Raw genomic sequence first — 23,058 nt, 5'->3', positions numbered from 1 at the left:
ATATGAGCATAAATGAAGTGAAGTCAGCAGCAAGCTGGGAGTCAAATTTTGCAGTTGGAAGTAAGAAGTTGAGATTCGAATGCATCACTGTGTATGGAGTCTTGCTATGCGACATTCAATTGTCAACTAGTGAGGGAATAATGTGCCATATGTCGCATGCATGTTATGCCTTGTGGTCACTGGTGAAATCAGAAACATAATTTAATCCTATCATATATAATTTAATAAATTAATTTATTAAATAAAGTATTAAATTCGTCAAAAAATCATTATTGAAAAAACAAAATTAGATGACTATTTGATGTCCTTAATTATATTTATATTTAGTGTGGCAATAATTTTTATTTTATCTTAATAATGAATTTTATGATTTCAATAGGGTTTGTTATTTTATAGAAATAGTTTGTTATTAGTAAAAGTTATACAAAAAATAGTGCATATAGTTATTACTGAAGACAATTATACACATATATAATAACGTGCTAAATTGTATTTACTGCCCCGTATATTAGGGGTAGCAAATTAGGGACTGTAGTTAAGGATGTAGCAAATAACATTCCAAAATTAATTTTTTTTGGCTATTCAAAGACTCCGGCAATCGGATTTTTTAAATGCGTCGGAAACTGCTTACCTGGACAAAAACTAGGGTTCCAATTTGGGGATTTTGCTGATGTAGCCGGGGGGTAATAAATTATTGCCAACTAAGCTAAAAAAACACAAAAGAAAAAAGAAAACAAAAAATAAAATCCAAAATAAAAGAAGAAGAAATCCCTTCCCTCTCAAATCGATCGAAGCATTCTCTTAGACAAAAAATCCCTATCCCCCAACACTCTTCACCCCATCCCTGAAGCTGAAGAAGACGACCGACCCCAACCCGCCACCATTTTCCCCTGCTTCGAGCCCGACTGTGCGAAGATTGCATGATGTCTTTCATATCCAATTGGACACATTGCTATTATGGTAGGCCAGCTTACATTCGCATATCTTGGACTGACTAAAACCCCAGGTAGACGATTCTATTCATGCCATGACTATAAGGTATGTAGAGAACAGTTCGTTTTTCCTTTCTTTTTTCCCATTTTCCGTACTCTCTAATTTTATTTTATTTTTTTGTGAAAAGTTTAGAATAATGGGTGTAGATTCTTCCAGTGGGAAGATCCTCCAATATGCTCAAGAGCAAGGTCTGTAATTCCTGGGTTGGTGAGGAAGATGAATCAGGTAGAAATGGAGAAGACAAAGATGGAAAAGAAGATGAAATTTTACTTCAAGTTGCTTGCCTTTTCATGGTTTTTTTTATTTTTATTTGGATGCTAGGAAGTCGTGCATAAATGGAGTAGTTTGTGTAAGGAAGTGAATTTCTCTGTTGATGATGTTTTGTTATGTAATTGATGGTGTTTTACTGTGTAAAACTTAGATTAGTAAGGATTATGAAATTTTTATGGATTATTGATGCATTTGTTTGTTCCTTTATGTTTATGTTTAAATTGTCTTAAGTTATAACCTGTGAATATCATAAGCTAAATAAGTTATAAACATTAAGTAATAGATTATATTAAAAACAAGACATACAAAAAGTAGTAATAGATGATTATATATATTAACATGATCACCTCAAAACATGATGTTTGAATAAAACAATGGCAATCTAAAGGGCTCGCAAAAACTACAAAACCCTGCCAATCAAAAGGTATCAAACCATTGCCAAAAATTGCATGTCTACCTTAGAAATAAGCCAAAATGCTAAACAAGTCAAAAGTACAAATTAAGTCTATTTTTCTATAGAGTTGTTGCAACTGCTTCCTGGAGGCCCTTTTGAGCTTAATCTCTACAAGTTGGACAGTGTGATGAATTTCTTTCCCCCTTGCATGATAACTGAAAAATGTTCTTGGACTGAATACTGTGTGACACTGTATTGACTACTAAGCATAGGAGGTGGGGCTCTAATATTTACCCTTGATGTTGCACTCCTGAGATGTCCAACACTCTGCAGTTGAGTATACATTGAAGGTCCCTTAGTGTACTGGGGAGAGTTGGAAACTGGATTGGGCACTTAGAGTGTAGCAAAGATCTCATTTTCTGCAGATTGTGAGGTGACAAGGCTCGGGATGAACAGGGACAAGTGTCAAATAAACTATGAAAGAAAGCTGCAAAAAGATGTAAAGTAATACTTAGGTAGAATAATTTCTGCCTCATTGTCCACTTGCATCATTTCTGCCCAAATTTGTCACCTTTTTTTTTCCTTTGCCTTCCCCCTAAGAAACATCACAACAAACTATGACAAGACAACTAGAAAAAATACAAAAATCTTAACAAAAAGACAACTAGAAAAAATACAAAATCTTAACAAAAAGACAACTAGAAAAAATACTTCACAATCTGTATCACCACATTTAGCATAGTATCTGTTTGGGTCACTTTTTGTGCAAATTATATGTCTTATTGTCTTAATTGCATGAGACTGAATAGCCTTTCTAAGCTCACCCTTTTTGCTAAACATCATCTCCAATGCAAATGTTGGATCAAATTTTTCAGCAGGATTAAAAATAAGGTAGCTACATTCACTTTGCTCATCATCACTGACTTTATTTTCATTTAGATCAATTTCATCACCCATAATATCTGTTTCACCGTCATCCCTAGACCCACTTAGACCATCAGAGTTGTTTTCATCATCAATCGGTAAATCTGATACTGTTTTATCATCCACATAATCATCAAATAATATGTCATCACCATCTACTTCTGTTGATAACTCATAATCAGAATCAAACAAGTTTGCATCCTCATCCACATCATTAACATCATCTCTTCTACCCCTCTCCTCATCTACATGAACAACCTCCTCCCTTCTACCCCTCTCACTATCCTCATCTATATCAACACCAACCTCCTAGTCACCAAACATCTCAACATATACAGGAAGATCCCTAGCATGCCTGTACTCCCTCCCCAACTCTAAACACTGTGAATTTGTAGTTAGGAGCTGAAAAAACCAGGTTTTACTTTCATATAATATCTCTTATCACCAACCAATCCTAATTTATCACAAAATAAATTGAGGTTTGCAAAACATAAGTGAGTTGACTCTACATAGTCAAACTTAACAATCTCACCACCAATATAATAAGGTATAGTATAATTAGTTGGGCTAAATTTCCCGCCATAATAATATGTGACAGTAGTTGAACTACTATCAGGATCTATAAATAAAAAAGCAAAAAAAAATAAAAAAATATACCAAATCAGAAATATCACCATCACCAACAGACTAAACAAAAAAAATAGAAAAAACAAATAAAAATTTTGATGCCTAGCGAAAAACAAATTAGAAGGTTCATTGAGTAATGAATAGCAAAAAAAAAAACAATCAGAAGATTCTCTCCTAGTTTACAGATTACATGAAATCATAGTCACTCACTCACTAAAAATAGAAACTAAATTTACAATTACTATTCTCCTTATTCACACAAGTGGCTGAAACATTTAATAAAAGTTGAAAAATGAATAGCATTTCACAACTACACATACTAAAAATAGAAAAAACAAGTAAAAATTAATTTCTTGATGCCCCACATACTGATACAGAAATATAATATATGCATAACATGCTCCCACATGTTTTGCCTCGAACAATTAAAATGCACATGCAGTAGGGGACCAAAAGGGGCCACAAAATTCGTATTATATTTCGGAGGGGGAAATGGGCAATGGGGACCACAGACAAGAAGCGGCAAACTTACGATATAAAGGAGGTGGGAGGTTTAGGTGATGTTTACTCCTTATAACTACTATTTTCTCGTTGTTGATACTCTCTATTCGCCGTTTAGTTGCTTAATCTTCTTATTCAAGTGTTGTGATCAAAGATTAGGGTTGGGGATTGTTGGGGATTAGGGTTCTTTGGTTGGTCAATTTGGGAGAGAAATTGAAATACGTACGCATTTCAGTCTTTGCCTTTTTATTTTGTTTTTCTTTTTTTTCTTTTTTATTTTATGTTCTTTTTCACGTCAACAAGTAATTTGGCAATTATATCCTACACCACAGCCATGTCAGCAGCTTAGTTGTTAATAATTTATTACCCTTCGGCCACATCAGCAAAACTCCCAAATTGGAACTCTTATTTGTGTCCAGGTAAGCAGTTTTCGGCGCATTTGAAAAATCCAGTTGCCAGAGTCCTTAAATAGCCAAAAAAAATTTAATTTTAGAATGTTATTTGCTACACCCTTAACTACAGTCCCTGATTTGCCCCCCCCCCCCAATATATGGGGCAGTAAATGCAATTTAGCCTATAATAACGACCTAGTGACAATAAATGTATTGTTATTAAGTTGTCAATATAGATGTATTCTTAATTGTTTATAGTGATAACTTTATGTACAATTCTTTACACTAATAATTAGGAAAAAGTATTATTTTAGTCCGCTAAGTATGTCTAATTTTAATTTTAGTCCGATAACTATGCCCATTTTTGTGTAGGTCCAGTAACTTATAAAATTGCTTATTTTTAGTCATCTAGCAGATTTTCAGACAATTTTACCCCTATGAGTGCATATGGACTAAAATTCCCTTTCAAATATTGCATAGGGGTAAAATTGTCCGAAAATCTGCCAAAGGACTAAAAGTAAGCAATTTCGTAAGTTACTGGACCTAAACAAAAATGGACATAGTTATCGGACTAAAATTAACATTAGACATACTTAGCGGACTAAAATAATATTTTTTCCCTAATAATTATATAGTGACAAGATCAAAATTATTATTTCTTAATACTTTTTCAGTGACAACTCTAAAATTTTGTTACTTATATTTTTGTCATTAATGTTATATTTTTTTATAGTGAGTTTTAAATTAGTAAAATAATAATTGCAAACAAATACAACATACAATCCTAATATGATTAGCAAAAGTTATAGAAAGTAGGTTTGTTCTTGTAGGATGGTGGGTGGTGGGGAGTAATATATAAAAATGGGTACTAAACCTATCAACTGTTGTGTCTCGACAGGGCCTGGCTTTGCCCTTATACATGGTGTATTTTATATTTGTTCTTTTCTCCCGTTTTGATTTTTATTTCACAAAAGAATTTTTTGGAAATTCTTTGAGTATTATACTTTTGGACTTGACATAAAACTTTAAAAATCATATCAAATTATTTATTTTGATTTATTTAGTAAATTATGATTACAAGTTGATGCGAGCAAAGATGGCTTGAGTTCGGCGGATTACTTGTGATCCTTTGGACATTTTCAAATTTTAGTTACTAAAATTTGTAAAATAGATATTAGGACTCCGGCGTTTAAATTAGTAATAGATCAAAAGTTAAAAAATAACAAAAGGAAACAGTAGAAATGATAGATTGCAGTCAAGTGTGTGTTGATGTGTAATTGAAAGGTATCAAATTCATGTTTGAGGGTTGCTATTTATAATCAGGCCATGATCAAAGTTGATAGGCCTGAATCCTTTATTTTTAGTGTTCGATTGGGGTTAGCTTCCGAGGTGTTCCTTAGGCATCAGTTGTCAAACTCTTTGAACAACTTCTTCATTATGCCAGGGAGGAGGCCTGATGGTTGCTTAATTTCCTCAAAAGGTATGATTCACCAAGTATGATGGCTCGTTCTCCTTGTGCCCCTTCTCGAACTACATTGCCAACAGATTCTTCTCACTTGTCCGACCGACTAGTGCAAGGATGATGCCAGGTTTGACTTCTAGCATCATCATACATGTGGTAAAATTGTGGGTTGTATATCTCCGTAGAAACTCAAGCCTAAAGATAAGCTTGAAATCATCCATCACCATAGCAAAGGGGTTAGTATTCTATCAAGCAAACCAACCTTGATCAACCATCAACAAATCGATTTGTTATGAATCTTGTGTCCACATACATCAGCTCTTTATTCTTAGAAATTCAGTTGTGTCTCCTTCTTGGGAATGGATCCTAGTTATAGATGGCGCAATTTTTCCCTCCCAAGTTGGCAGCACTTATCACGCCACATAATGGGACAATGCATTGCACTAATAGGGGATGGCACTGTAGTTGTTCTTGTCTTCCCCAGACTCATTTTTGCCACTCGCATCTCCATTAGCTTTGCAAGCGATGCTTTATCAGTGAAGGTTGCTAGTGCGTTCAACATTGTTTCTTTGTACAATCCAAATATAGGCAAATTTATTTAAATAATGCAAAAAAAAAAAATTACAGATCTGGTGCGATTTTGAACTTCTTAAAATTCTGAGCGGCACCGCGGTGAAACACCGCGGTGCCACAATTTAAAATTAAAAAAAAAGGATTTTCCTATGTCACCGCAGTAAGACACCGCGGTGACATAGATTTAAAAAAAAAAAAAAAATTTAAAAAGCCACCGCGGTGATGCACCGCGGTGGCAATAAAAAAAAATTAATATTTCCTGTGTCACCGCGGTAGCTCACCGCGGTGACACAGAATTATTAAAAAAAATAATTTTTTAATATGCCACCGCGGTGATGAACTGCGGTGGCATATAATATTTATAAAAAAAAATAAAGAATGAGCCACCGCGGTGATGAACCGCGGTGGCTCATTATTCACGTTTTTTTCCCGTACCTGACACCGCGCTAAGAGAGCGCGGTGACTACTTTTCTGCTGTTTTCCAGTCTCGCTGACACCGCGCTAAGATAGCGCGGTGATAAATAATTTTTCTGTATTATTGTCTGTGACACCGCGGTTGTTTATCGCGGTTTTTTTAACTATATATATCACACTCCATTCCCTCAGTCATTCACATTGAAAAATCGAACGGCAACTTCAAAAAATTCAACATTCATTTCTTAGCCCTTACACTCTCAAGAGCAGTCAGCAAAATTTCATACTCCACCGTTGAAGATTTACAATTGGAAAGACATTTAGTAAGTTATTTATTAAATTCTTATGTTATTTTTTCCTTTTAAATATCTTCTTATATTAAAAAAATTTTTATTGATGTGTATATTATTTTATTTTGAAGATATGGCGGAGCAAAATACCGTTGATATTATTATATATTTTGGAGGTCAACAAATCAATTCGAATGGTTCTGTAAGTTATGATCGTCCTCCACTCGGATTCATGCAGATTTCTCGTAGTACTACATTTGCTGAGTTGGAGTTAATTTTGTATGATGAAATTGGTATGAATAGGAATAATGTTAAACTGAATATATTTTTTAAATACATAACATTTAATTTTGGCCAAAGGAATGAGATGTTGTTGGCAATTAAAAAGGATCGTGATATGAATTTTTTTTTAAATCCGGTGAATGGATATGTGTCGATTGATATTTTTGTCGAAGCGAAAAAAGTTCAGCAAGAAGCTGTACCCGATGACTCAGCTGTTGGTGATTGGGGAACGTATATGTCTATGATAACCCAAGATTTGCCGAGCTTACCAGTAGTAACTCAACAAATGGGCCGGTTTGGTATTAATGAAGATTATGCAGGTCCATCGTCCTATGCAGGCCCATCATCATATGCAGGTCCATCGTCGTATGCAGGCCCATCATCATATTCAGGTCCGACTGCATATTCAGGTTCATCGGGTTATGCATGTCCATCGAATTATGTGGATTCATCTGAATGCGATGATGAAGATGTCGAGTTCGAAGCTGATAGTTTGTTGAACACTGAGCAAGCTGACTCAGAACCAGATGAGGTCGATCTGCCAGAACAGATTGAACAGAATAATGACGATGATGGTGACGTAAGTATACCTGTTATGATGGATGTTCTTGGTGAGAATGCACAAGAGCAATTTGACTTGAACATGCCTGCCATGCCTGACCGAATGACCCTATATCCGGACATTCCATTTTTTAGCACAACACATCCAGAAGTCCCTGCTGACTCGATTGATATCCCTACTGGTAGGTGGGGTAATTTTTATGACTCTAACACTGGGGAGCTCGCCAATGGGATGCTGTTTAAAAGTAGGGACCATTTAAAAGGAAGCGTGCAAGATTATTCGGTCCGGTTTGCAAGACGAGAATACCGGGTGGTGGAGAGCAAGAAAAACTTATGGAAAGTCGCTTGCAAATATGATGCACAGACTGGGTGCTGTTGGATGCTAAGGGCCATTTTCAAATAAAATATGGGATTATATAAAGTTACCAGGTACGTCGGATCACATACATGTCTGATGAATGAAATTTCTGTTGACCATGGTAACTTAGGAAAGAGTATGATCGCAACACATCTGCTGGGTATGGTTCGTCAAGACCCATCTTGTGATATAAAACATGTCCAGCAGATTGTGAAACATAAATTTGGATTTGAAGTCACATATCATAAGGCCTGGTGTGCTTTGAAAGCCGCTAGAGAACAGGTGTATGGAACGTGGGAGAGTTCTGTTCAGAAGTTGCCCAAATATATGGCGGCATTGAAAAAATGGAATCCCGGGACCGTTGTGGAGTGGTTGCATTTGGAAACAGACACCCCGAACAGGTACATGTTGAATTATGTTTTCTGGGCTTTCAGACCATGTATTGAGGGATATCGTTATTGTCGTAACGTTATAAGCGTGGATGGAACACATTTGTACACGAAGTACAAACATAAAATGCTGGTAGCAGTAACTTTAGATGCAAATCAGCAAGTGCTGCCGTTAGCGTTTGCACTCGTAGACGAAGAATCGCTTGAGTCATGGCGTTGGTTCCTCCGAATGCTTTCCAAATATTTGTTGCCGTCAGAGGATGATCGAGTTTGTTTGATTTCAGACAGGCATGCTGGTTTGATCAATGCTATAAATTATGTGCCCGCATTCAAATTTCCCCGCGGAGTACATCGATTTTGTTTACGGCATGTCTGCTCAAATTTTAACACAAAATTCAAGAACATCCAGTTGAAGGATATGTGCTGGAGAGCAGGGGCCGAAGACAATCCTCGAAAATTTGATAGAATAATGGAAGAGATCAAATCATTGAACGAAGAAGCGTACGACTGGCTTGAGAGAATTGACAAGGCTCAATGGACGTCGGCGCATGATGGTGGTTGGAGAACGGGTATTCTAACTACAAACATGTCTGAGTGCATAAACGGAGTATTAAAAGGTGCGAGACGCTTACCAATTGTGGCTATTGTACAAATAACGTTATCCCGCTCTGTGCAGTATTTCTTGCAGCGCTCTACACGGTGTAATCGTATGATCAATGCAAATCAACAATGGGCTGATTATGCGTTCAAGTTGTTCGAGGCCCGTCAGGCAGAGGCAGTACGTCACATTGTTCAGAAATTTGACTATAACCAACAATCTGCCTCAGTGGTGACATTGAGCTTGACCGGGCAGGGCTCCCGTACTTATGTCGTCAAATTGAAGCATCGTATGTGTTCTTGTGGCAAGTGGGGTGCAAATGGAATTCCATGTTCACATGCCATTCAGGCATGTCGGCATTTTGGGGTTAACGCATCAAATTTTATTCCTCACTATTACAGTGTACAATCATACAAGAAGACATATCAAGGGAGGTTTGAGCCTGTGTACGGTGAAGAATATTGGGAACCGGTGGATTTTGAACTTGTGCATAATCCCGCACTGCGAGCTCGTCGAGGCCCAGGTAGACAAGTATCTACTAGAATACCGAACGAAATGGATAGACCACAAGTACGTGCTCGCCAACAATATCAGGCTCGTCAAGCTCGGGGTTGATTCTAACTTGTTAAATGCAACTTTGTATCATGCTACATATGTTGAAATGCAACTTTGTAATTGCAAATCTTGCTTTTATTTTTATAATATATAATTGCAAATTATAAAATGGGAACTAAAATGAACTTACTTAATATACATACGTATATATATATAATAATCACATTTTATATATAATAATCATACTTTATATTTAATTGAATATACATACGTATAATCATATAATAATCACATTTTATGTATAATAATCATACTTTACAGCATATTGAATATACATACGTATATATATATAATAATCATATTTTATATATAATAATCATACTTTACAGCATATTGAATATACATATGTATATATATATATAATAATCATATTTTATATATAATAGTCATACTTTATATTTAATTGAATATACATACGTATATATATATATAATAATCATATTTTATATATAATAGTCATACTTTATATTTAATTGAATATACATACGTATATATATATAATAATCACATTTTATATATAATAATCATACTTTACATATGCTTTACAAATTGAAAATTGAATGTAAATTGAAAATAAATTTTATAGACATCTCAATTTACATGTGCTTTATACAAAGCTAATAATGCCCTCCAGTGCCACAACGTGGACGTCTTCTGTGCCTTCGGGTAAAAGCTCGATGGACCAGCCTCTGTTCGACCAGTAGATGGCCCGGTCTCGGCATGTACGCTCGACGGACCAGCCTCTGTGAATGCGTTGTCACGAGCTGTGTCTGTCGGTCTAACTCGAACGCTTGGATATCGTGAACTAGAAAAGTTCATAATTTCACGTCCGATCGTACGCGCTCGCGCTCGAGTATCTCTTAACGACTGCTGATCATCTCCGACATTTTCACAATCAATCACTAGCTGCTCCATTCTATTATACTGTTAAACAAAATCAAATTATAAGCAGAATCAACTAGCTAAAATAAATGAACATAAAATAAATTAGAAGGTGCTTACCACATATTCCCAATCACGGGTGTCAGTCGGTCGATAACCCGGCGTGTTCGTAGACAATATGTTTTGTGAAATTTGGACCCGAGTAATTTGATGATACCAGTTCATATAGTCAGGAACGGTAATCACGACCACCTTCAATAATGGGTCCTTCCACCACCATTGATTGCACATCGTTCCATTTCGCAATGTAGTCCGCGTGAAACGTTGCCCAGTCCATGTCCTGACGTCCCCGCCTATCTATTGAGTGTAAACGACGTTCACTGATCAATGGGTTTTGGGGGATGTCTTGCACATAGCCAAATTGGCGAAGAACCCTCTCGGGGTGATGCATCTCCACCAGCGAATAATTGATCAATGGGCATCGTATATTCCACGTTGTGCGCATTGCATAATAGGGCAATGCCTCAAGCTCGACGGCAATATTATTATACGGAGTCCAAATAAATTACAATACCATATAACAACAATCAATATACTTGGAACAAATGCATCAATTATATTACTAAAAGTAAAAAATAAATCACAACAATATACCTCATTTAACTGCATACGGTCCAATACGTTCCTTATTATGCGTAGAGCATTGTGCGCCGTATGAGTACGGGATATATGATACGACCACCTAAAATCAAAATTAAGAAAAGTTAGTGAAATCAAAAATTTTTATAACTATATAAATAAATAAAAATGTACATACCGTGCAGCATATGGAGGGCTAGGCAGAATATTGTCAGGGTCAATAATGGTCGGCACTAGAGATGAAGCTTCACTCGAGGGAATGGGTGCAAGTGTTATTATGCGAGACCATGCCCATATCTGCAATAATTGCATGGCACCGCCAATATTAGTTTTCCCTCTTTGTGATGCTGTACATAGCTCCCGGTACAGATAAGCCAACACAGCTGAACCCCAATTTGAGGTATATTCCTCGTGAATATTTTCCATATGCCGTAAATATAATAATAACACGGTGTTCCCTGTAGCATCAGGGCACAACACTCCACCAAGAATGCACATGGCACATATCCGTGCCTCCTTAGCACAGCCTCAAATGGGCTATCATCATCACATGTATTTTCTAATAAATACTCATATAACACTGTCAATTTTATTCTCGACCATCTAAAAGCATCTTCGTTTGGAATAAAACCCAACTGTTCATGACAATAATTTTGCTATTGTTGGGTATTATACCTTCTATCTACCCCGGTAATAAGATTACCTTCCACCGGGAGTGCCCAGATGATCGCGATATCCTGCAATGTCACGGTTGCTTCGCCCACCGTAAAATGAAATGTGTGTGTCTCGGGGCGCCATCTCTCTACTAATGCAGTAATTAAGTGGGTGTCAATTTCAACATGCCCACACTGCAAGACACCAAGAAACCCCATATTTTGGAGTATTTGTAAAACACGTATATGACGTGGTGCTAGTTGGAGGACACGAAAAAAGGCTATATCACCACATCGTACGGATAATGTTGTATCCGGATTTTCGGATACATCCTCAGACCGATGATTTAATTGCCTGTACAGAACACTGGTATCGATAGGGCCAAAATTAGACATACTGATTTTAAATATTTTTCAAAATTAACTGAGAGGAATAACAAGAAAAATTGACGAGAAGAGGAAGATGAAGATGAAGATGAAGCCGAGAGGAAGAAGAAGAAGAATTTTGCCGAGAGGAAGAGGAAGATGAAAACAATGTAGGCAGTTGCTTTGCTTTGCTTTGCGGTAGAGTGAAATTTCACATTGCAGCTCACACTTAAAATAGTGTGAGCTGCAATGTAAAGTACATGCATGTAAATGCATTATTGCTGAGCCACCGCACTGCGTGAGTGCGGTGGCTCAGCACCTGCAGCCTGCAAGTTTGACCGCAATTTTTTTTTTTCGATCTTGGTGAAGAACCGCTATTAGAGATAGCAGTTCTTCACCTGTTTATTTTTTTTTAATATTTTATTCAGCCACCGCGGTCACTGACCGTGGTGGCATTTTATATATATTTTTCTTAAAATTTTTGTGTCACTGCGGTGAAGAACCGCGGTGACACTTGAAAATTCTTTTTTTAATTTAAAAAGTTGGCACCGCGGTGCCGCAAAGAATTTTAATCTTTCCAAAATCACACCAAATCTGTAATTTTTTTTTTTTGCATTATTTAAATAAATTTGCCCCAAATATATGCAGGCCATCGCACAGAAATCATTCGCCGCTCTTCTATGGGCCCCATGCTTGCTCTCTTGGGGTTTGTTCCTACTCAAACTACTTATCGCGTGGGGGTATAGATTTCCCACACTTTTGTTGGAATTACCCTTGAACCATCTCTTCCCTGTGTCATCTGTCTTTCCCGCTAAAACTCTAGGTTGAATTCTATCGAGTGATTGGTTGCTACCATAGTCGATCCAAAATTAGTCACTTATCGTCATTGCAGCTCAAGATGCACCTATAGTTTCAAGACCTCCACAAAGGTGAATAGTTTATCCTTCTCAGACATATCTTGCCTATCTAACATTATTGACGAGAAGGCTTTCACATAATCCCATATGAAGGTATATGCTCCAACTTCCACAATGACTACGTAGCATTTCCTCCATGTTTTCCAAGAAAAATTATTCTTGAATCACTTCGTGGAAAAAACCCCAAGCATACTTGGTGCACCACCATAATTTTGCATAATCGATCAAGTACATAATTGATGTTTTCCTCGCCTTGTCCTCAACATTTGTGGTAAATAAGTACTAGTCCATATTGAAAAGGAAGTTCACAACCTCATTCTATATGAGTTCCAACATAAACCTTTAGTTCGGTAATCCGAAGCCTAGCAACCAGTAGGTCAGGAGCAACAATAGCAAGGTTACACACAACACATTAGTATAGACCCTCTGGATAGTCATCTGCTCCATCTTATGCGGCGTATCAGCGAAACCACAAACATGACGTGCACCAGCCATCTCCTGGACCACTTGTCAACATTCCTCCACTTGAGAATTCAACATCTTGATATCATGATCCAAAGTCTTGATCTCCTCTAAGTTGGTCACCACATCCTGCAACCGAGAGTTTTCCACCTTTAATGCACAATTCTCTCGTTTGGCAACACAGTTTCATCACGTACGCTTGATGTTTTGGCACAAAATTCTTGTGGAATTCATGTGCGTCATAGAAACCCGTCTCAACCCTATGGGCTAGGGGTTGAGGCTATCATACCACCTCTTATGGTACCTTTCACAAGGCGTGGAAAAGGGGCATTGTGGGGCTAGTCGTGTGATAGTACTACTTGTGCTCAAAAGCAACAACATAATTTTCATTAACGCTAACACATGGTACCAACAAAATTAGCAACACAAAATTTGAACGCAACAAAAAAAAAGGTGTAGCAAGAATATAGTAAATCAAGCAGAAATTCAAAAAGTGGATTGTGTTGATTACTGAAAGCAATATTGACTGCAGAATGAATGCATGCGCTGGGAGATCGCATGAGGGGGCAACTAGCAAGCAACAATTACCGTACTTTGAATACACATTTGCCTCTATAATAGTCTTAAAAAGAAACATGCTATTGAAAACACTTGATATTGAAAGGCTAAAATTGACACCTCAAAAGGTTCATGGTTCCCTAAGAAAACATAAATAGTTACAAGTGTACAATAACAAAAATATTTGCACATCAAACTCTAAGACTGTGTGGAGTCTATCCTCTATCAGCGAAGGTTTATGGTCGGTTTGATAAACAACCAATGGCTAAATGTGTGTCAGGGGGCCTAAAGTGGGCAACCCTAACAAATAGGCAATGTTTCACTAAGAGTCTGCACAAGGCATGCCTTTGTCAGTATTTCCTAGGCTTGGGAGTGGGGAGGCTTTCAATTTTTATGATGGTAGTAATGTGATGGCTTTCTTTTCCCTAAGGTAGAGCTTTTCGAGGTGCACTAATAAGAACACCTATCTCTATTGTTGAGTATGAGCTTTTACATGCATAGAAAAGACTTGTAGATACCTTTGTGGTAGACATAACTTCTACCACGTGGAGTAGGGTTTATTAGTGCCTGTGTTAAAGATATGGCATATACCTGCATAGTACAGTGCTTAGAGCTGCCTATGTAAAAGACATGGTTTTTCCAATGTGGAGTAGATCTTATTAGTATTTGTATGGAAAATGAGGCTTTTACTTGTGTGGAGTAAGGCTTGTTCATTCCTATGTAGAAAATAGGGCTTATGCCTGTGCCTATGCAGAGCATGTTTTAGAGATGCATATGTGTAAGACAGAACTTCTGTTTGTGTAAGCAGGGTTAATAATACTTTTGTGGAAGAAATGGTTTCTTAGTGCCTACACAGGAAGGACTTGTTATGCATGAATGGGGTAGGGTTTATTCCCGATGTTGGCACAGTGCAGAGCTTATTCTACGGGACTTACGTGGAGCAGGGCATCTATTTTGAATTTCTTGGTTGTTCCCCTACCTTCCCCTTATTGTATGTTTTTCTAAGACTTTTCTTAATAAACTTAGGAACCTTCTCCATGGGGGTATAAGACCTAGAAGTGCCTGATGGGACTCCCCAAGCTACTTCATTGAAACCTAGAAGTATACCCTCATGGACTCACCCTCCTACTGTTGAACTATATAGAGGTTCATGATCATCTTCCTTTGCCACTTGCTAGTAGTAAAATGTTGCCAGAAGAGCGAGTCAAATTCCATGAAAGAATGAATTAATCTAGGTGGAGTTAGCTGAACCACTACTGGGCTGCCCAAATGAGGGTTATGTCAAGAACATGCTGCAGTTGACTCCATTGGTATAGTAATGAAGAAAGGTAACACTCACATATAGATATAGGTGTGCTTATTCATTTTTTGTTCCATTGTATTCCTCCAGTTGGGCATCTTGCAGTTAATGTGGGGAGCTAATCCTCCAGAATTTTCCCGTTAAAATGAGTTGCCTCCTTGTTCTTCTAGGGGGACTCCTAGGACTTATCTCATAGTTCTTACAAGGTGATTCATAGGACATGCTTTTGCACATCTAGGAGGTTTTTTTGGATCCTTTCAATAGGCATCACTAGTCACTTGAGACTTCCTCGTATGCGAGCAGTTGTTGCCGCCTTTTAGGTTGGACATCATGTCTTAAGAATCTCTACAAATTAATGATGGGGTCTGTAGTAACATACATGTTAGGCAGTTGTACTAGCGAAGTCATGAATGGTTGCAGTGATCGTCCATTGGAGCTGGTCCAAGACAGGGAGCATCCTCACAGAAAAAATACTAAGAATGCGCCAGTTTCAGTAGGAGTTGGGGGATCCATCTCAGTACTTCCAATTTAAGGCGGGGGCGACAGAGTAGTTCCACCACCAACTGGACATTCCTATTCAACCCAGTTTGCATATCATCCCCATCACACATCTTGATTCTAGTGTTACTAGCGTCCACCATTCTCACATCTTACTTATATGTTTCCCCCAAACTATGCCAATTTGATGTGAGCAAAAATTTCTCGAGACTGGGGATTATGCATGATCTTTTAGGTATTTTTAAACTTCAATTAGTGGAACCTGCAAAAAGAAGGTTAGCACTTCTATGCTAAATTAGAAATAGACTGAAGAGTGGAAAACAATAAAAGAAAGGAATAGAAATTGACAGGTGCAGTTAAGTGTGCTTCAATGTGTAATTGGTAGGTACCAAATTCTTGTTCTAGGACTACTATCCATAAGAAGTTTGCAATGTTGATTAGGTCGAATCCATGATTTCGGGAATTTAGTTGGGTTGAAAATACCTGGGCTATAGTTGGGATTCCTACCTGGTGACTCCTTATTTTTTCTCCAAGGCTGCCACTTGTTCAACAAATTTTGAGGGTTGATACTTTTCCTCTTCATTGGCTCTTGGGTGAGCTGGGCATGATGGGTTGTCCTATATGGGTGTCCATCGATTTCCACATCTCCTTGAACTCTGTGTGGCTTAAGCTGCGCTACTAACCTCTTTCGGTAATTTTGGGTTTAGACTCTTTTGAGCTACTTGGGTCGCCCCATTAGGGTTTGGGCTTGTCATTTGTCGCTAAATTTAAGGGCATCATCAAAGTTATAGAAAAATCATACCACACTTGATAGTTGAGATTCTAAAACTAACATGCTGACAATAAATTAAGCCACCAAACAACGTTAATTATTAAATTTTATTTGTTAAACTAATAAAATAATTTGGAAGAAGAGTTGAGCGAGTTTATTTTCTTTCCTTCAAATATTCTTAGGGTTGTAGGACATTTTTGGATTCTCAATGAAGGGATTCCTCCTATTTAACCAAACAAAAAATAAAAAAATAAAATAACGCCATAAAATGTTTAATCAAGATCATTCTTTTGCAATGGTTAGCCATCTGAAAACCATCCAACATTGCCATAATAAGGAACCACTCTGTCCGTTGCAATGATTATCACAAATCTCGTTAGAAGTCATTTATTCCATTTTTCGTCACACCAGCGGATATTGTGATGGAATTAAATGCATGTTCCAAACATTTGTGACGGTTTGTATATTTTATTGCAAACAGTTGTAGTACGAAGGGGATCTACTGCGACTGATCACTTGCGGTCCAAAATCCACTCGTTAAACTTAATTGAGTCGTGATGGATGTCTTTAAAAATTCATCGGTGACAACTTTGTACATAATTTATGTTACTAATAATAATATAATAACAAGATCAAAATTGTTGTGTTGTCATATATTTGAATAATAATCTTAAAATAATTAGTTTTTTATATTAATTATATCATTAATTGAAGTGGAGTAAAAACTCAAAAGGTATAGGCTCATTTTTCTAATTCAGATTGAAAATAAATCATACCAATTTATATTGGAATCATAAGCTAAATTGTTTGATTTTAATTTTGAATAATCTCAAAAAACAAATGTATGCTAGAATTTTAAAAGAGTTTGATTTGGTTTGAAATTATAAATTATAAATTTTGATGACGGTGTTGGCTTTTCAACTTTATTTCTTTTGAAAGTTTGTCATATTGATCGATTGATTACAATTTCATGTGGAATCGATTACTCCTTGTTACAACTAAAGGAAAAATTAAGTGATAATAACATGAAGCACAATGAAAAATAAACGAAGGAAGTGATGGAAAATACTTTCATTGAAAAGAGTCCTATAATTCTACAACAGACAGCCAGATCAGAGCGGTCTTTGATCAGATTAAGAGAACATTCGTTCTTATTTATATTTGGAAAACACTAACAACAACCATGCATCATCGATCCTTTTATTTCAATTACTACAGACATACGTACGTGTGTGTGTACGCACATATACACACGGATGCATGGCGTGCTATTACTAATTACAACTAGTTCTTGGTTTCCGCTTGCGATTCAGTTCCACCATCAGCACCACCAGCGCCACCGGCAGCGCCACTGCTATCTATATCATGGGTTGGCTCGACTTGGCTTCCTGCATTTTGGCAAACACAAATATAAACCATTTAAAAACAAGGACGGATTGTGACGTATCGATTGATGAACTGATGTAAAATTTCATGTCGATGATATATATATTTAGGGTTAAATCCATTTTGAACCCCTGTGATATAACAAAATATCAAAAAACCCCTTATGAAATTTTTAATATAAAAAATCACCCTTATGTTACCAATAAATAATCACACCGGGCGTCAATTTGAATCTATGTTTTTAAAAAAAATAACTAAAATACCCTTCTAGTCAAACCGGTCAACTAGGTTTATTAATATATAATTATTTTAATTTATAATTTTTAACATATATTTATAATACATATAATTATAATTTATAAAAAAATTAAAAAATAACAATTATACCCCATTCCCCCACCCCCAACCCCCACCGGGCCCACCCCCACCTCCATCTTCTTCCCCACCCATCTTTTTCCCCCTCCCCCACCCCTTCCACCTCCAAACCCCCCTTCCCTCCCCCCTCGCCTTCCCTCCCCCGCCGCCTATTTGGGCGACGCCGGCCGCCCAAAAATTGAGGGCGACGCGGTCGCCCTCGCTAGATGGGCGACCGCGCCGCCCACATGATGGGCGACGGCCGTCGCCCATGGTGAGGAGGGCGTCCTCTTCAGCAGTGGCGGCGACGCCGCCGCCGCTGCTTTTTTTTAAAATTATATATATAATTAATTTTAATTTAATTAGAATAATATTTTATTATATAAATAGTTAAGTAATTATTATATAAAAGAATATTTTATTATTAATAGAAATATGTCATATTTTAATTAAATAATTATTATATAAAATAATATTTAATTCTTAAATACATATATATAATATTATATGTTAAATGTAAGAGAAGAGCAAAAATGTCAAAAAAAAAAGGTATTTTTATAGAAAAATCGCAGTCAAAGCGCGTGTAGCTCAATTTTTGTACGGAGGGGGTTTTTTGAACTTTATTTTATATTATAGGGGGATTTTTGAATATTTCTATTATCACAGAGGGGGTCTCTGGATTTTTCCCTATATATTTATGGTAATTAATTGGAGAGCATATGCATATACATAAATTTTACCTGCCCTGCAACAATATCTCGTGCACCCTTTGGGACCCATTACGCCACAGCAATATCTGTATCTGCACTGGCCCCCTTGCATGGTTCCTTTCAGTTCATCATCTACAAAAGGTTGCAAGAAAAATGTTGAATAATGAACAGAAATGCATGTAAGAACATTAAGGGAGTGTTTGGAGAATTGGATACTAAGAAAGTCTCTCTCTCTTATATATATATATTTATGGTAATTAATTGGAGAGCATATGCATATACATAAATTTTACCTGCCCTGCAACAATATCTCGTGCACCCTTTGGGACCCATTACGCCACAGCAATATCTGTATCTGCACTGGCCCCCTTGCATGGTTCCTTTCAGTTCATCATCTACAAAGGTTACAAGAAAAATGTTGAATGATGAGGAGAAATGCATGTAAGAACATTAAGGGAAATGTATGTAAGAACATTAAGGGAGTATTTGCAGTAGCTCGAGAATTGGATACTAAGAAAGTCTCTCTCTCTCTCTCTATATATATATACATATTTGTACCTGATGTTTCATGTTTGGCTTCCTCTGCGAAAGTCGAACACGCAAGAAGAACAAGGGCAAGGAAAATGAAAACACCTTGAGACTTCATTCTTAATTGCCTTCTACTATACTTTTACTGAGAATGCAATGATACAACAACCTCGACCTCTATTTATAGGTGCATGCAAGCAAAATATTAGTCTAAATTAAATTCGATCGGTCGAATCAAACCAATCATAGAGTAAGTGTAATACACTTGTCATTTAATTGATCACTTTTTCTGAACTACACGTTAAACAAACAGCATGTGTATTGTATAATTTTGGTCCCGTAATTTTGACACTTTGGCTTTTTCATCCTGTTTTTTTCTAGAGTTGCAAAATAATTCTGTAACTTTTTAATATTTCCCCATTTTGGTCCTTTCGATTCTGAATTTTGCAAACGTTGTTGGAATAAATCATTTACCACGTCATTTCTTTTTAATTTTTCGTTCATTTTACAAAAAGTGAACCAATCAGAACAGAAGTTCCAATTTAAATGAACCACTTGATGTGCACATGATTTATTCAAACTACTTTTGCAAAATCCGACATTGGAAGGATCAAAATTGTTGCGCCGATTGTTGAGCTTATCATTAATATCATATGGTTGGATTGTTGCGCCGATCATGACACCCTATGGCCTTGCACATGAACCGTTGAATCCTTTCTTGAATTCTTCTGTCTTTTTCAAAGGCTTATCAACTTGGTTACGATTCAACTTTGGCAAAGTGCATGAGAGGTATATATATACATAAAAGAAAATGTGAAAAATTCCATGACTGGTTTTCGGTTTTGGTAATAAAAATTTAAACATTTTTTAATGCTATATTTATTGAAAGAAATGGCCCTAAAAAACCTTAAACTTTGTAATACTATAATTAATGTAATGTAATGAACTTTTTATCATCAATTAAATTTTTATGACTACCAAATCAATGTAATTAATAAAGATTCAAGAATTAAATTCCGAGGAGTGGATATATATGAGCATAAATGAAGTGAAGTCAGCAGTAAGGGGGGTGTCAAATTTTGCAGTGGGAAGTAAGAAAGTTTTGATTCGAATTGACCACTGTGTAGGATGAAGTCATGCTTTGCGGCACTCAATTGTCAAGTAGTGAGGGAATGATGCGCCATATGTCGCATGCATGTTACGCCTTGCGGTGATACGTACTTTATGTTTGTTCCTTTTAGCCCCTTACGTTTTTATCTCGCCAAATTAAAGTACTTTTTGGACTCGACGGGATAATTATATGATTTATATCTGCACCTTCTTATTTATAATTTATTTATGAGTATTTTTTGAAATATTACACATACACTCGTTAAAAATATCGATTACTTATCTTTTAGAAAATTACACATGCATCCCCTAGAAACGTTTACATCATCACACAAACTATCCCTACTTTATGATTGTCATGGATAGTTTCTGTAATTAGATAAAAGAGATGGGATAGTTCTTGTAATATGCCATTGATCAAAGGGTATAAATATAATTATACCAAATTTTGAATCATGATTAAATTATTTATTATGAATTTATTTAATAAAATGCGGTTGCCAAATTATAGTACAATCGTATTGCACTTGATAGTTTCGCAGTGGTTTTTTCGTCCTTTAAATTTATTCAATATTAATTTTAGCTCTATAAATATGTCCTTTAATTTAGTCTTTCAATATATAAAATAGATGAAATTTAGTTCTCCGACCATCGAAAATATATTTTTTTGGCTAGAACGCGTGATATGGCTGTCATGTTGAATATTTTTTTAGAAATTTTTAATTTTATGTGGCGTTGAACACGACTTGACAACCATAAGATGGTGTCAATTGGATAAAGTTTCAAATATATGCTACAAAAAGGATTTGAACTCTATACATAACCATTTTTTGAGTAAACTATACATAACCATTTGAACTACCAATGTAAATTGTTAATAATTTGCAACAATTGTTCCATACGCTGTAGAATTTAAAATATAAAATATATATTCATATATCTAATAAGTATCTTTAAAAGAGTGCGTTTAATTTATATTTTTTTATGAATTTACTGTATTCAAAAATAAAAATATCTACAACAGAGTTAATATATATATATATATATAATAACTAGTTAAATTAGTTTACATTAAAATTTTAAATAAATAATTTGATATAAAATGTATAATCATTAAAAGTTTACTATATTAAAAATTAATTGAATAATTTTAAATGTATAAATCATAACATATATATTTCTTATTTTGATAAAGATTATAATCCTTTGAAAACATATAATATATAACAAAAAAAATAAAAGTAAAAAATAATTATATAATATATATATAAATTAGCATATGAAAATTAATATATTATTATTTTAAAAAAATATATTTTCCTATTAATATTTTATTGTTAAGATAAATATCAATATTAATCATATTCTTCTTGAATATAAAATATTATTTTAAAAAAAATATATTTTCCTATTAATATTTTATCGTTAAGATAAATATCAATATTAATCATATTCTTCTTGAATATAAAATAAAATATATCATAAATATCGATATTTTTAAGTTTAATTTTTCTACTATTTTTTAATAATAATAATATCAATTTTATATTAAAATAATTTTAAATAAACAGTTATAGAAGATGGTTGAGCATAAAAAACGTATATTCAACGTAGGTTAAGTTGTAAACGGAGTATTTATGGTTTTAAAGTACAAATCTGATTGGGCAACGAACTTTTTCCACCACTCAAGTGTGGGCCGCGTCACCATCTTATAAACTTCTATATTTTATAAGATATTTTAAAATTTTATTATAAAGATAAGCGTCTAAAATATTTGGGTAAAATAATTTTTTAAAACTTTATAAAATATTCAGGTATTTGGCAAAATAAGGTTTTTTATTGATATAAATGACTAAAATAATTACGATACTATTAGAATCAAATAAATTATTGTTTTTTGACCTATTTTGCTTTAAAAAATTCTGAAAATACTTTTATAAATAGTAAATATTAGTTTAATTCCAAATTAAACTTTAATAGATAATTTTTTTATAATAACAAAAAAAAAAAAGACGAATTGTTACCTAAATTTTTGAATAAAAATAATACATGTGTGCATTCATGCTAGTGGAATATATAATGATATAGATGTATAATTAATATTTTCTTTGTTAATGTAACGATTATCTCTAATCGATCTTTCTCAGATCGAAGATACAGATGCGTTTACATAATTGTTAATGCCCCAAATGGAAATGAGCATCTTCAGCTGTGTTTATAATTTGGATTGCCTTTCTCAGGCTCTCATGTATGTGTGTTAACAAGTACATGCCTTTTTCA

General features: G+C 35.3%; 2 protein-coding genes across 2 annotated transcripts; one reads left to right on the top strand and one right to left on the bottom strand.

Moving 5' to 3' along the window:
- The first annotated feature begins 7,954 nt into the window (after positions 1 to 7,954).
- Positions 7,955 to 9,643, top strand: LOC105178410 (uncharacterized). Its single transcript, XM_088885029.1, has one exon. It carries the CDS (start codon positions 8,090 to 8,092, stop codon positions 9,641 to 9,643), a length of 1,554 nt encoding a protein of 517 aa, XP_088741155.1. The 5' UTR covers positions 7,955 to 8,089.
- Positions 9,644 to 17,746: 8,103 nt separating this feature from the next.
- Positions 17,747 to 19,841, bottom strand: LOC105178254 (uncharacterized). The gene is made up of 4 exons (XM_011101695.3): positions 19,699 to 19,841; positions 19,434 to 19,535; positions 19,171 to 19,272; positions 17,747 to 18,078 (listed from the first exon to the last, which is right to left on the bottom strand). The coding sequence occupies exons 1-4, from the start codon at positions 19,784 to 19,786 to the stop codon at positions 17,975 to 17,977; spliced, it is 396 nt and encodes a 131-aa protein (XP_011099997.1). The 5' UTR covers positions 19,787 to 19,841; the 3' UTR covers positions 17,747 to 17,974.
- Between the last annotated feature and the right edge of the window lie 3,217 nt (positions 19,842 to 23,058).

Source organism: Sesamum indicum, linkage group LG9, assembly GCF_026168435.1.
Source record: "Sesamum indicum cultivar Baizhima isolate 11 linkage group LG9, ASM2616843v1, whole genome shotgun sequence".
Taxonomy (NCBI): domain Eukaryota; kingdom Viridiplantae; phylum Streptophyta; class Magnoliopsida; order Lamiales; family Pedaliaceae; genus Sesamum; species Sesamum indicum.
Note: the sequence above shows the minus strand (reverse complement) of the source record. Positions and strands in the feature narration are given on the sequence as shown.

Bases quoted from the DNA above. Each gene is read 5' to 3' on its own strand.
- LOC105178410 (XM_088885029.1), top strand. From the start codon at position 8,090: ATGGGATTATATAAAGTTACCAGGTACGTCGGATCACATACATGTCTG.
- LOC105178254 (XM_011101695.3), bottom strand. From the start codon at position 19,786: ATGAAGTCTCAAGGTGTTTTCATTTTCCTTGCCCTTGTTCTTCTTGCG. The intron at 19,536-19,698 runs GTACAAATATGT...TAACCTTTGTAG, and splicing joins AGCCAAACATGAAACATCAG to ATGATGAACTGAAAGGAACC. The intron at 19,273-19,433 runs GTAAAATTTATG...AACCTTTTGTAG, and splicing joins GAGATATTGTTGCAGGGCAG to ATGATGAACTGAAAGGAACC.